Genomic DNA, 16430 nt, shown 5'->3' with positions numbered 1-16430 from the left:
GAAGTACTTTCTTCATAGTAGTGTATAGTGTCTTGTATATCGTTGTTGAAGAAACAAACACCTTGTATCTCATAATGCTCTTCGATCCATTATTTTGCTTAAGACTGCTCACGCTTCCCAGCCACATGTGTGTATGCAGTCCATTCCTTGTGTTCATTTTCCTGTTCCCTGCCGTACCGGACTGTAGGAATGTATATTTGTATGACGTATTTACACTCTCCTGCAGTATAATGTATTTAAAGTTAATTTTCCTTTAAACATTGACATAGAAAAATGAACACAATATTCTGATGAACTGCATATACATGTGTGGCTGGGAGGCGTGAGGAGTCTTAAGATAATAATGGTATTGGCTTTACGTCCCACTAATTACTTTTACGATTTTCGAATTTGTCCCGCACAAGTTCTATTACGTGCCAGTAAATCTACGTATTTGAGCACCTTCAAATACTACTGGACTGAAACAGCCCGGCTTTTACCTCCCGTTATTTGGCCACATATTCAGAAGAGAAGGAGAAAACTTCGAAAAGACCATTTTGCAAGGCAAAGTTTAAGGCAGTAGACCACGAGGAGGAACAACAAGAAGATGGTTAGATCAGGCGAAGAAGATCACTGGCCTATCTCTTCAGATCATGTTAAAGAAAGCTGAACACCGCTCTGAATGGAGGCATCTCGCTAAGGCTGCAACGCAGAAATGATAAGAGTTATGAGGTCACGACACTCAGCAATGAACACAACGACCAATGATAATTATAATTATAGTAAATGGATAGGAAGATAACTGTGACAAACGAGGTATTGTTTCTTCACCGACAATATATGACTCTTGTAACCAGATAGATTTTTGCGTTGCTTACAATCTATGAACTTATTTAAATAGTATTTAAGGTGATGTTCGGCTCATTGACTGAATGATCAGTGTACTGGACTTCGATTCAGATGCCTCCGGGTCGATTCTATGCCAGGTAAGTGATTTTAACTTTGACTAATTCATCTACCTCGGGGGCTCGGTATTTATGTTCGTCTTAATTTAATCTTCATTTACATACAATATGTCACACTACAAATCACCATAGAAACACCTTCAATATAGTGATATCGTCAGGAAAGGCATGCGACCATAAAACTGGGCTGAATCCATAAAAAATGCAGACCTGAAAAAATTGAAAAGACCAGAAGGAAGTAGAAATAATAAATGTAATGTTTTATCTGCTTTCTATTGTATCAACTTCTTGCCATAATCTGGTGTTTGAAATACTGTTCACTATGCTATCAATGCAGGTAGTTAAACTGTAACGGAACTAGCTTACAGTCACGGTGAATAACACGCGTGAACACGGCTCACTGTCAGTGGATAGCCATAAAACACAGCATATTCGTCATACCACAAACACATCGAAAAATGTTCCGGGATAAATATTTTTGAAACACATGAATCATTGCTCACTCTGTAATGTATTAGAATAGCGCAATATCTGTAGAGAATTCAACAAAGAACTCTTAATGTGAATAAACATTGTCGTTACTTCAGTAAAATCAATTCAAACAAAGTTTTATTGCACAACAGTTGACAAAACTTTATTTGTTTAATTTTTAAACGTTCGTCTCTTAACATGTGTGGACTTGAAGTAAACATGATATCAGTCCTTTACTGAGCTCCACTCATTATAACACAAAAAAGTTTGAAGAAAACAAAATAACTTTTATTCCTAGAGCGATTATGTACACGAGCATAATGAACTAAATCACAGAACATTCATTACTGAGTTCTACCTGTGGCGGCTTGTCTTGAAACTGTAACCGTGCAAGGCGGTAATGGTATTAGGGCAAAGCTTTCACCAATTTATTCCCCAAATTGGACGTGGAATGAAACTATGTTGCACTAATTTTTCAGTAGTAATGATTCAATTTTGTACGTCAAATGCTTGGGAATTCGACCTATAGCTGACACACAGCTCGCCTATTTCCCGGATGTATTGTTCATTCACCAGCCTGAAATATTATGTTCCTAACTTTTAAGAACGAGAGCTAGGGCGAATAAAAGGTCAAATTTATTATAATAACTACAAAATCATATTATCTGATCTAGTAATGAATAGTAAATAAATATAAGCCATAAAATCCAGCGTAATTAAAAACAGCAGAACAATATATTTTTTTTCAAAAATTGTGACGTTCTATAAAAATTATTTGAAACGTGGTATATTGAGAAATAAAAAGCTCTATTCTCCTGAAACTGAAATCCTTTTGTGTTGACAGAGGAATTACAACATAGGTTGTTTGCTAATGCAGTGAGAATTGTTATTTTTTCATTTCTTATAACTGTATATATCGCTACAATCTAAATGGAATGCATAGAATACATGGTTCTGTGTTTGACATTTATTTACTGAACTTGTCGATCCTGGAAACGAATTTCTTGTGAGTAATCTATTTAAGACCAACATAAATATTATTCGATAAAATATTGAATTCTACAGCCTTTACTATCGAAAGTATATTATTACTGAATAAAAACGAAAGTATTAGAAAATGTGAGAGGTAAGAGTTGATCTTCGCGCCATATGCAATTAAATTTCATTATCACCTTCCATAACACATAGAGGTGTACTGAGTGGGGAAGGAAATTCAAATCTCGAATGCTTTTATTATCCTACAACTTTCATATATTGAGCTGATATACAAGTAATCAAGAGAAGGAAGTTCCAATTTGCATAATATTAATAAATAATTTGTCAAACGACCGGTGAGGGAAAGCGGCTGAGAGAAATAATTATTGGATATTAATTACATTTTCACTGAAATTGAACCATTGCATTATGAAAATTATTCAAGGATTTTCTCACTTCCGTCGAGAAGCATTCCTTTGATATTTTTCTGTGGTATCGTTTACGAACTCGGGAAATTGGTGAGCTTGTACCATACATCTTCATAGAATTTTTTCTGAAAATTACCATAGCAGAGCTTTTCTGTTAGGAAAGTCATACCAAGAAATAACAAATAAGTGAGATCGGAATGAGAATCGCCTGCGAGCTCACGGTTACAGTAAAAGACAAGTCGGTTATACGAAAGGAGGAGAACCCTAGACTCTGTCTGGTCAGAAGATGACTGTAAGAGGTCTCCTGAACTCACTACCCCCAGCTGTGGGTGCCGGCCCCTGGTGATAGTGACCACTGTACTGGGTCATGGGGATAAGTCCTGGCATCCCTTGACTCTGAGGTGCGCCGGGATAGTAGTTGGCCCCTGGAGACGCTGCTGCCGATGAGGTGGACGTCGAGCTGGCTGACGATGAAGATGCCGCCCCCATATCCTGCTGTTGACTTCCCTTTGTCACATCCGGTGATTCTGTCGGTGTCCTGCAATAAGTAGAAAAGTGAAATTATAAGGAAACCAACTTGAAATACTTTGAGGACAAAGGATCGCTTAGCCGTCGGTAAGAAAGACTCGGCTAAATGCACAATTACTGAAATATAACTTTACTGTAATGAAATGAAATGACGTATGGCTTTTAGTGCGGGAAGTGTCGAGGACATGTTCGGCTCTCCAGGTGCAGGTCTTTTGATTTGACGTCCGTACGTGACCTGTGCGTCGTAATGAGGGTGAAGATGACACATACACCCACCCTCAGTGCCAGTGGAATTAACTGACGATGGTTAACATTCCCGACCCTGCCCGGCATCGAACCCGGGACACCTGTAACCAAAAGCCAGCACGCTAACCATTTATCCATGGAGCCGGAAACTTTACTGTAGTTTTACCACGGCGCGAGCGAGGAGAAGGTTTGATAGGCTTATTATGTCCTGTAAATGTCTCGTACTTTGTTGGTAAAGGTTGTAAATTGTGAACTACAATAGATCCCTATGTCAGTACTATCAATACACTTCAGTACTTGTCCTGTTTAATGTATCTGAAAGACAGGCCTATTTAAGGTGAGCACTTCTGCAATATTTATTACTCCTTTCAAGAAGTGCTTGCGCGCTTGTTGTTTTAAGGGGCCTAACATCGAAGGTCATCGGCCCATTTCAAGAACTAGTATTTGCAGCGTTGTTGGCAAAGAATTCACGTACTACTGCGAAATTAGCCATTATACATTGCGAAAATACCCGACTGCTGATAATTCAGCCAACTACTACAATTATAAGTTAGTGAATTAATCTTGTTTTGAAGTACTATGTAAAGTTCACCTCTGCTACGAAATTTGAAAAGTGGTACGAGGACTGGAATGGGGTCCACTCAGCCTCGGGAGGTCAACTGAGTAGAGGTGGGTTCGATTCCCACCTCAGCCATCCTGGAAGTGTTTCCGTGGTTTCCCATTTCTCCTTTAGGCAAATGCGGGGATGGTACCTAATTTAAGGCCAAGGCCGCTTCCTTTCCTCTTCCTTGTCTATCCCTTCCAATCTTCCCATCCCTCAGAAGGCGCCTGTTCAGAATAACAGGTGAGACTACCTGGGCGAGGTATTGGTCATCCTCCCTAGTTGTATCCCCCGACCCAGGGTCAGAAGCAGCAGGACACTGCCCTTGAGGTGGTAGAGGTGGGATCCCTCGCCGAGTCTGCGGGAAAAACCGACCCAGGACGGTAAACTTATAAAGAATAAAAAGAAGAAGAACTACTTTGGTCGGCAAGATTCTGCCATCTAAGGTTCAATATTGTCCGAATAACGTCAAGAATTCTCGCTCTTGACAATATAGGCTATGTGGCGCGGGTCAGTATTTCTCCCACAATATTATCACATAGCGTACATTCATACATACATACATACATACATACATACAGTGATTAACTGATTACGTCTCAAAACTCACGAGTCTCAAAACTCACGGGCTATAATTAGTAACAAATAGTATCAAAACTCACGACTACAAACTGGTAGCTAAAGTAAGCATTCTAATGAGTCTCAAAATTCACGAATCCGGACAGCAGGTGCTTGCGATGACTGCAGGAGGGATGAGGTGCGCGGCGACCCACGCTTCCCTTCAACTCATGTTTTTCCACCGACTTAGGGCAGTCACCCTGGTAGCAGATTGCCTATCAGTTGTTTATCTAGCCTTTTCTTAAATCATTTAAGAGCCCTCGGGGCCCCTTTTTAGTCGCTTATTACGACAGGTAGGGGATACTGTGAATGTTATTCTGCCACCCCAACCCACAGGGGAAAAATAATGGTTAGTGAATGAAAGAGGCTGAGGTGTATTATAATCATTATTTTAAAAATAATTTGCAGTTGTCTTAAAGTTAATACAATGCAGTTTTTCCTTTTCACGTAAATTTATAATAATGACGTGTGGCCTCCGGAGAAGTCTGGTGCAGGTCTTTAAAGTTGACGCCGTTCAGGCGACCTGCACGTCTGTTGGGATAGAGTCTAATGCTGAAGACGGCACGAACGCCAAGTCCCCGAGCCACAGGAATTAACTAATGAAAGTTAAAATCTCCCACCCGACCGGTAACCGAACCCGGGACCCCCTGGATCCCTTGGACCAAAGGCCAGCATGCTAACCATTTAAAGTAGGTACAGTATATTATCCGCTGCTAGTTAAAAGAAACTGTCAGTTGGTAGTACTGGGGCTTAGTTCCATTATGCGGCCAGATGGCGGCATTTACTTGAATAAGGAATTTTATTTAGAGATATTAGAGATCAAGACAGTTCACTCATTTAGTTTAAACATTTGGAGATTCATTTGGAAAAAGGCACATTTCTATTCGTAGTAAGCGTTCATCTATTCGCTAACTTCAATTGGTTATCTACCAGACACATTTAAAGCAAAAAGAAAAATATTCATGACGCATCCGATTATTCTGCGCGATATAACTGAATTATGTTTGAAACTCATTCGATTATTTGATTTGATTATTCATTCGATTATTTAAATAATCGGATGGAAGTTATTTGATTATTAAAAGTATTCCATTATCCCATCACTAATAGGGTGGACATTTATCCATTCAAAGAAGAACTGGCCCTGCTAGTGAGTTTTGAGACTGGCTCAGGTAGAGGAACTTGTTCTTACTAATCCTCTTACAGGAATTCGTGATTTTTGAGACTTTCCCAGGTAGAGAAACTTTTTCTTACTAATCCTCTTCCTGGAATTCGTGAGTTTTGAGACTCGCGAGTTTTGAAACTCGTGAGTTTTGAGACAACACGGATTAACTCTGTTACTAAAGTCAAGCAATACTCTCGATATGTCGTTATCTTGTTGGCTCATGCTATCCTCAATAGCTTATGATAACATTTCATACACAAATGTGTCGGTAATTTCCTTGATTGTTCTAATTTACTCCAGGTGCTACCAATTCATATCCCTTCCCGCACCACGCAACAGGCTGTCACCTTTCACTTACGCAGGTGTAGACGTGAATCACATAGGAACTCTTGGTTAATGCAGGCCCTAAGATGCCTGAGTGAAATTAGCGGGATGGTGGATGTATTCCACTTGTCAGCTAGTGAAATTCGTATACAGATCGTCGCTGTTCGGGCAAAAGGTCATATCTCCCAATGCTCTTCCAATCCATTGTTTTCCTTAAGATTTGGTCACGCCTCTCAGCCAGATACGGATATTGAGTCCATCAGAACAATATTTTTTGTGTTCATGTTCCTATGCCGCGCACTCTAGGAATGCATGACTTACTCACGCACTCCCACAGTATAACGTACTTATGGTTCATTAGCGATCTGAACTCTCAGGACCCCTAAAGTTTATGCAGCTCACCCATTAACTGTAAAGCAGCTAGATGATAGGCTTAATTGAGCCTGTCTATGAGGTGTCAAGTGGTCAGCAAGATGAATCCTTTCGGCCATTATTCTTTGCTCTCTAGACCGGGGCCGCCATATCACCGTCAGATAGCTCCTCAAATGTAATCGGGTACGCTGAGTGGACCTCGAACCAGCCCTCAGATTCAGGTAAAAATCCTGGGACCTCCGGATAAGAGGCAAGTACCACCCCTACACCGTGGCGCCGGCTTCTAACCTAGCCGACCAGTGCCTAACAGTCCGTTCCCTAAATGATAACCGCACAACATTCATAGACAGTAACTGGTTTACTAGTGGTTCTTGGCGTTCGCGTAAACTACAAAAGATGGCACTGCGGGAGGTCGGTATTTATTCGTCCGCCACGTTTTCGAATCGTAAACCTAGGGTTGCCACCTATTTCGATTTTGGTCGTATATCCTGAATTCGCAGATAAATTTCAAGGTCCCGAATTACATACAAGTGGGACAACTAACATGGCAGGATATAAATGTATCCCAAATATTTTAAAAATGTGTGAAAGGAATTCTTAATCACTGCCAGCGAAGTTTGTAAATGTGTAACCATGGTGTGCGTCGTGCAAATTTATAAGTGTTGCAAGTTGTATTATAGCGAATTGCGTTTATTATTAAGGTAAAATCATAGGCTACACATTCAACTTAAAAATACATATAACTTAGTATTAAATCACTAGCACTGGTAGAAATGTTATCCACATTTTACCTCCTGAAGAGGTTCGAGTTACATATTCACCTTTGACTTTTCATTTCGTGCATTTAGGGGAGCAGGGGACTTTCATATTTAGTGTCTCCCTCTTTGAACTTTTAATTTATTATTTGTTTACTGTAGTCTAAAGTACATATAAACCGTAGTCAGTATTTGTCTAGGAATCAATCAATCAATCAATCAATCAATCAATCACTGATCTGCATTTAGAGCAGTCTCCAGATGGCAGATTCCCTATCTGTTGTTTTCCTAGTCTTTTCTTAAATAATTCCAAAGAATTAATAATAATAATGGCGTGTGGCCTCCGAAGAGGCCGGGTGCAGATCTTTCGAGTTGACACCGTATAGGTGACCTGCACGTTTATGAGAATGGGGCCCTACCTGTGATGAATTCTAATGCTGAAAACGGCACACACACACAGCCCCCGAGCCCTTGGAATTAACCAATTAAGTTTAAAATCCCCGACCCGGCCGGGAATTGAACCCGGGACCCTCTGAACCAAACGCCAGCATGCTAACCATTTAGCCATGGAGCCGGATATTCCAAAGAATTTGGGAATTTATTGAACGTCTCCCTTGGTAAATTATTCTAATCTCAAACTTCCCTTCCTATAAACGAATATTTGCTCCAATTTGTCTTCTTGAATTCCAGCTGTACTTCATATCGTGATCTTTCCTACTTTTAAAAACACCACTCAAATTTATTCGTCTGCTAATGTCTTTCCACGCCATCTCTCCGCTGACAGCTCGCAACATGTCACTTAGTCGAGCAGCTCGTCCCCTTTCTCCCAAGTCGTCCCAGCCCAAAATTTGCAACATTTTCGTAACGCTACTATTTTGTCAAAATCACCCAGAACAAATCGAACTGCTTTCCATTGGATTATTTCCAGTTCTCGAGTCAAGTAATCTTAGTGAGGGTCCCATACACTGGAACCATACGCTAGTTGGGGGTCTTACCAGAGACTTATATGCCCTCTCCTCTACATCCTTACTACAAACCCAAAATATCCTCATAACTTCATAAGGCAACCCGCGCTTTAACTCACTGTCCGTTTGTACCTCCATCTACCGGATCATTCAGAACTGCGTGGTATTTTTTGGCTTTACGGGTTGCCTATCACGTGGTTTCGGCATTTGCTCAGACATGCCGTATTGCCGTATAGGAAACATTAGAAAACAAAATACCACTTCAAATGGTGAGCATGGATGTGGATTGCAAAGCTTAGAAATAACTATCGTGCTCAGGATAGCTTTGGATCACAACGTGTTACTGTAATTCCATACTAGAACTACACATCTAATCTCTAACGTATAACTTATGACAAGTTTGGTGGCAGCAATAGTGAAGCGGAAATCTGACCTACCTTGAAGAGGTAGACGTACTCGGTGGTGGTAGTGGTGGGGGAGGGTTGTCGGAGTACATCTTGGAGAGATCGTAGTTCCGTTGTTGCTGTTCGGGGTCGTATCGCGACTCCATGTACATTTTTGAAGACTCGAAGTAGGCCTTAGTGAGCGCGCTGGTGGGATCTAGATATCCTCGCTCCATATAGCTCTTAGTGGTACTGTCCATGTACTTGGGGTCCGCTGAGTACATAGACATTGTGAGACTGGAAGGAGGCATGTAGGCCTGTCGGTACTTGTCAGCCTCCATCGAGTATTTCATGGCGTCCATAGAACTCACGACCTGTAAACAAGACATATGACACTCAGTACTGAACTTAACATGTAGGCGTGCCTTTGCTTGTCAGCCTGCATCGAGCATTTCATGGCGTGCACAGAACTCACGACCTGTAAACAAGACATATGACACTCAGTTCTGAACTTAACATGTAGGCGTGCCTTTGCTTGTCAGCCTGCATCGAGTATTTCATGGCGTGTGCAGAACACACGACCTGTAAACAAGACATATGACACTCAGTTCTGAACTTAACATGTAGGCGTGCCTTTGCTTGTCAGCCTGCATCGAGTATTTCATGGCGTGTGCAGAACACACGACCTGTAAACAAGACATATGACACTCAGTTCTGAACTTAACATGTAGGCGTGCCTTTGCTTGTCAGCCTGCATCGAGTATTTCATGGCGTGTGCAGAACTCACGACCTGTAAACAAGACATATGACACTCAGTTCTGAACTTAACATGTAGGCGTGCCTTTGCTTGTCAGCCTGCATCGAGTATTTCATGGCGTGTGCAGAACACACGACCTGTAAACAAGACATATGACACTCAGTTCTGAACTTAACATGTAGGCGTGCCTTTGCTTGTCAGCCTGCATCGAGTATTTCATGGCGTGTGCAGAACACACGACCTGTAAACAAGACATATGACACTCAGTTCTGAACTTAACATGTAGGCGTGCCTTTGCTTGTCAGCCTGCATCGAGTATTTCATGGCGTGTGCAGAACACACGACCTGTAAACAAGACATATGACACTCAGTTCTGAACTTAACATGTAGGCGTGCCTTTGCTTGTCAGCCTGCATCGAGTATTTCATGGCGTGTGCAGAACACACGACCTGTAAACAAGACATATGACACTCAGTTCTGAACTTAACATGTAGGCGTGCCTTTGCTTGTCAGCCTGCATCGAGTATTTCATGGCGTGTGCAGAACACACGACCTGTAAACAAGACATATGACACTCAGTTCTGAACTTAACATGTAGGCGTGCCTTTGCTTGTCAGCCTGCATCGAGTATTTCATGGCGTGCACAGAACTCACGACCTGTAAACAAGACATATGACACTCAGTTCTGAACTTATCATGTAGGCGTGCCTTTGCTTGTCAGCCTCCATCAAGTATTTTATGCCATCCATAGAACTCGCACATTATAAATAATTAATCCAATAATCCATTGCACCTATAGAACTCACAAGCTGTAAACAATCGAGTAATCTATGGGAACTACATAACTCACGATCTTATTTACTTAATTTAACATCTTATTTTAAATGTTATGGTTTCAAAGTCATTCTTGTTAGAAAAAAAACATACATACATACATTATCATTATAGACTGTTATGCCTTTCAGCGTTCAGTCTGCAAGCCTCTGAGAATTTACTAAACGTCGCCACAATCCTCGATTTGCAACTAGTGTTGTGGCCTCATTTAGTTCTATACCTCTTATCTTTAAATCGTTAGAAACAGAGTCTAACCATCGTCGTCTTGGTCTCCCTCTACTTCTCTTAATCCTCCATAACAGAGTCCATTATTCTCCTAGGTAACCTATCCTCCTCCATTCGCCTCACATGACCCCACCACCGAAGCCGGTTTATGCGTACAGCTTCATCCATCGAGATCATTCCTAAATTAGCCTTTATCTCCTCATTCCGAGTTCCCTCCCGCCATTGTTTCCACCTGTTTGTACCAGCAATCATTCTTGCTACTTTCATGTCTGTTACTTCTAACTTATGAATAAGATATCCTGAGTCCACCCAGCTTTCGCTCCCATAAAGCAAAGTTGGTCTGAAAACAGACCGATGTAAAGATAGTTTCGTCTGGGAGCTGACTTCCTTCTTACAGAATACTGCTGATCGCAACTGCGAGCTCACTGCATTAGCTTTACGACACCTTGATTCAATCTCACTTACTATATTACCATCCTGGGAAAACACACAACCTAAATACTTGAAATTATCGACCTGTTCTAGCTTTGTATCACCAATCTGACATTCACTTCTGTTGGATTTCTTACCTACTGACATCAATTTAGTCTTCGAGAGGCTAATTTTCATACCATACTCATTGCACCTATTTTCAAGATCCAAGATGTTAGACTGTAGGCTTTCGGCACAGTCTGCCATTAAGACCAAGTCGTCAGCATAGGCCAGGCTGCTTACTACATTTCCACCTAACTGAATCCCTCCCTGCCATTTTATACCTTTCAGCATATGATCCATGTAAACTACAAACAGCAAAGGTGAAAGATTACAGCCTTGTCTAACTCATGTAAGTACCCTGAACCAAGAACTCATTCTACCACCAATTCTCACTGAAGCCCAATTGTCAACATAAATGCCTTTGATTGATTTTAATAATCTACCTTTAATTCCATAGTCCCCCAGTATGGCGAACATCTTTTCCCTCGGTACCTTGTCATATGCTTTCTCTAGATCTACGAAACATAAACACAACTGCCTATTCCTCTCGTAGCATTTTTCAATTACCTGGCGCATACTGAAAATCTGATCCTGACAGCCTCTCTGTGGCCCGAAACCACACTGGTTTTCATCCAACTTTCTCTCAACCACAGCTCGCACCCTCCCTTCCAAGATGCCAGTGAATATATACTTTGCCTGGTATACTAATCAATGAGATACCTCGATAGTTGTTGCAATCCTTCCTGTTCCCTTGCTTATAAATAGGTGCAATTACTGCTTTTGTCCAATCTGAAGGTACCTTACCAACACTCCACGCTAAGTTTACTACTCTATGAAGCCATTTCATCCCTGCCTTCCCACTATACTTCACCATTTCAGGTCTAATTTCATCTATTCCTGCTGCCTTATGACAATGGAGTTTATTTATTATCCTTTCCACTTCCTCAAGCATAATTTCACCAACATCATTTTCCTCCTCCCCATGAGCTTGACTGTTTGCAACACCACCATGATGATTTCCTTTTACATTGAGAAGATGTTCAAAATATTCCCTCCACCTCTCCAGTGATTCCCTGGGATCTGTTATGAGTTCACCTGAATTACTCAAAACACTGTTCATTTCTTTTTTCCCTCCCTTCCTAAGATTCTTTATTACTGTCCAGAAAGGTTTCCCTGCTGCTTGACCTAGCCTTTCCAGGTTATTACCCAAATCTTCCCATGACTTCTTTTTGGATTCAACAACTATTTGTTTCGCTCTGTTTCTTTCATCTACGTACAAATCCCTGTCTGCCTCGGCCCTTGTTTGGAGCCATTTCTGATAAGCCTTCTTTTTACGTTTGCAGGCTGCTCTCACTTCATCATTCCACCAAGATGTTCGCCTTTTCCCATCTTTACACACAGTTGTTCCTAGGCATTCCCTTGCTGTTTTTACTACAGCATCCCTGTATGCCACCCATTCACTTTCTATATCCTGAACCTGCTTACTGTCTACTGTTCGAAACTTCTCACTAATCATATCCATGTACTTCTGTCTAATTTCCTCGTCCTGGAGATTTTCTACCCTTATTCGTTTGCAGACAGATTTCACTTTCTCTACCATAGGCCTAGAGATACTTAGTTCACTACAGATCAGATAATGGTCTGTATCATCGAAAAATCCCCGAAAAACGCGTACATTCCTAAAAGATTTCCTGAATTCAAAGTCTGTTAAGATATAGTCTATTATGGATCTGGTACCACTAGCCTCCCAAGTGTAGCGGTGAATAGCCTTATGCTTGAAGAATGTATTCGTAACAGCTAAACCCATACTAGCACAGAAGTCCAGCAAACGCTTCCCATTCCCATTAGCTTCCATATCTTCCCCACATTTACCAATCACCCTTTCCTATCCTTCAGTTCTATTCCCAACTCTCGCATTGAAATCGCCCATTAGCACTATTCTATCCTTGCTGTTGACCCTGACCACGATGTCACTCAGTGCTTCATAAAACTTGTCAACGTCATCCTCATCTGCACCCTCACATGGTGAATACACGGACACAATTCTTGTCCTAATTCCTCCCACTGACAAATCTACCCACATCATTCGCTCACTTACGTGCCTAACAGAAAGTATGTTGCGTGCAATAGTATTCCTGATAAAGAGCCCTACCCCAGACTCTGCCCTTCCCTTTCTAACATCCGTCAAGTACACTTTATAATCTCCTTTCTCTTCCTCCTTATCTCCCCTTACCCGAATATCACTTACTCCTAGCACATCCAGATGCATCCTCTTTGCTTACTCAGCAAGTTCTACCTTCTTTCTTCCATAAGCCCCATTAATATTGACAGCTCCCCATCGAATTCCATTTCGTTCGCCAAGTTGTTTCCAAAGAGTCCCTCGCCTGTCAAATGGGAGTGGGACTCCATTACTCCCATAGGTCCGAGGCTTGCTTAAAGTGTTCTGAGCTCGGTAAATTCATAAAGCAGGATGCTGCCCTACTTGCACATAGTCCAAGTGAGGATCTCTCCTCTAACGGGTTATGGACCACCGGTGAATTGTGTAGTCCTAGCCGCCTGAGCACAAGGAGGGCCGCGACTCAGAATATGTCCGAAATGCCCACTCCCATTCCACAGCAACTGGTATCCCGACTCTCAGGACCACTTACTAGGCCACTCAGCCGTTGCCCATGGTTCACGAACTAGGACGTGACTACAGTAACCCACAAACAGCACCAATATTTCAAACCTATATTCTGGTATTTCTATCAAATATGGAAAACAACTTCAAGAATGTTCCCCATTGTATCTTGCGATGTTGAGCGAGTTTCAGAGAGTGGAAGCAGTTGTTTTTTCTTTTCGTTTTTTGTTTTATTACAATTTGCTTTAAGTTGCACCGACACAGATAAGTATTACGGTGACTACGGGATATGAAAAGGTTAAGAGGGGGAAGGAAGCGGCCGTGACGTTAATTTAGATAGAGCCCCAGCATTTGCCTGGTGTGAAAATGGGAAACCATGGAAAACCATCTTTCGGGCGGCTGATAGTGGAGTTCCAACCCACTACATCCCAGATGCAATTTCACAGCTGCGCGTCCCTAACCGCACCGCCAACTTGCCCGGTCAAAGCAGTTGTAAGAGATAATAGAAGCGGTTTTACATTTTAACATAAGTTATACAACCATGTTTTGTTACCCACTGATTCGCAAATGGGGAATTTACTACGAAACGCGCATGAGATGTCTATAAATTTCAATAATCTCCCAATCTCGTACGGCAATATTTTAGGAGTGTATTCAAGAGGTACTATTTCCACCCTAAAAGAAGCTGCAGAAAAACGCAACGAAACATATCATCGCTTCACCGGCAAAACCTTCTTAAGCCTGGTCGCGCCTTCCAGCCACGTATGGATATGTAGTACATCAGGAAAATTTCTGTTCATTTTCGTATGCCAATGTGTAAAGGAAATTGGACCTTACTGTACCGTACTGTATGAATGTACGTTTGCATGACGTATTTGTGCACTCCTAGTGTATAATGCATGTAAGAATCATTTTTGTTTACCAGTCCGCACAGGAAAACTAACACGACGGAAATTGTTCAGATGGACTTCGTATCCATACCTGGCTGGGAGGCGTGACCAGTCTTATGGAGAATAATGGATAGGAAGAGCTTTGTGAGATACGAGGTTTTGGCGGTGCAGTGACGAAATACTGTAATACATGTATTACATGTTGTAATAGATAACGACAGGACAAAGACAAAGTAGAATGAATCTGACTGTAGTGAATGTTATAAATAATTCTTGTTTCAAAATATGAATCTGTGAATTGGTAATTATGATGTGTTTGAGCGAACTAATTTATCTTGAATTGTATAGATCACAATTATACAAACGTTTATATGGAGATTTGAAAGTGATAATATATTACAATGCTTATACAAATATTATGTCAGAATGGGCAGTTTGAAAATTATTTTTACTGCCTCTACCTTTCCAAATAATTCTTTATTACAGCATGCCCAGAAATGTATCATATAAATGAGGTGGCTTTCAATAAAAGCATATTTAATGCCCCTCAACAAACTACGAGAGAATTTATACCTCAGCCTACTAAGGATACCAATCACAGGGTTAATTTTATTAGAGGTAGTCTCCACCTGATTACACGATAGATTTTCATCCATAATCAGTCGAAAGAATTTAGTACTCTTCACTCTCATTATTCTATTATTGAAAAAGAGCTTTATATCCAGATATAATGCATATAAAGGTTTGTGAAACATTATGTGGTTTGCTTTTGTTAGGTTAATACTTAATTGTTTGGAATTAATCCATGCTTCAAGTAATAAGATATCCTGTTGCATATTGTGTTCAAGTTCATGCTTGCTAGAGCCTGTATAGAAAATATCAATGTCATCAGCAAAAAGTAAGTAGTCTTCGATTTAATGGAAGGTGACCATTATCATGAATAAAGATGAGTAAAATAAAGAATACTGAAGAGGAAGAAATTGTCAGATCTACTTGTGATCCTATGAAACACAAAAGTAGCACTGAAACACTGAAAATGCACGTCTTGAAGACGGTCACGAAACTAAGACTGAAGATCCATGGGGTCAAAAATAACAGGTTCTGATAATGACAGGCCAGAACATCCGGCACTTTCTCTATAAATGACTTCTGTGAGAGAGAGGAGTGGATAGTGACGACGAGGGTATATCGGAGTGTATCTGGGAAGTGTGGAAGTCGCTGTAATAGCACCTACATGGTGAGTACCGGTAACTTTTATCCTAGAAAAAAAGCACTGTGTATACATAATAGATGAAAATCTATCGTGAAGTAATCACGTGGAGACTACCTCTAATAAATTTATCCCTGTGACTGGTATCCTTAGCAGGCTGAGGTATAAATTCTCTCGTGGTTTGTTGAGGGGCATTAAATATGTTCTTATTGAAAGCCACCTCTTTTATATGATACATGTCTGGGAATGCTGTAATAAAGAATTATTTGGAAACGTAGAGGCACAAACTGCCCATGCTGACATAATATTTGTATAACTATTGTAAGGTATTATCACTTTCAAATCTCCATATAAACGTTTCTATAATTATGATCTATACAATTTATATGCTCACATACTTCCTTTAACTCAACTAGTGTGTCGTTCATTCTTTCACACATTCACAGACACATGTAGAAGTTCCATTAAATAACGTTTGTTTACGTACAATGTTGAGATTTTGAAGAAGCAAGCTGTGCGTGTTTTACGAGTGTATTCGCCGAATGCATTTTTTTTATCTCTAATAGCCCTTTATTCATGAATTAATATTTGTAATATTGTTGTATTTTTTGAAATAACACATACTTATACCTACGTAACTTACTG

The 16430-nt window shown here is 40.8% G+C and overlaps 1 protein-coding gene across 1 annotated transcript in view; it reads right to left on the bottom strand.

Moving 5' to 3' along the window:
* Positions 1–1931: 1931 nt before the first annotated feature.
* The window catches only part of LOC136874233 (transcription factor Sox-3), a 423434-nt gene continuing 408935 nt past the window's right edge, over positions 1932–16430 (bottom strand). The window contains exons 6-7 of the mRNA XM_067147869.2: positions 8830–9149; positions 1932–3356 (exon numbers count right to left, since the gene is read on the bottom strand). Coding sequence (XP_067003970.1) covers positions 3098–3356; positions 8830–9149 — 579 coding nt within the window. The 3' untranslated portion in view covers positions 1932–3097. The remainder of the gene's footprint in view (positions 3357–8829; positions 9150–16430) is intronic.

Source organism: Anabrus simplex, chromosome 1, assembly GCF_040414725.1.
Source record: "Anabrus simplex isolate iqAnaSimp1 chromosome 1, ASM4041472v1, whole genome shotgun sequence".
NCBI lineage: Eukaryota > Metazoa > Arthropoda > Insecta > Orthoptera > Tettigoniidae > Anabrus > Anabrus simplex.
Note: the sequence above shows the minus strand (reverse complement) of the source record. Positions and strands in the feature narration are given on the sequence as shown.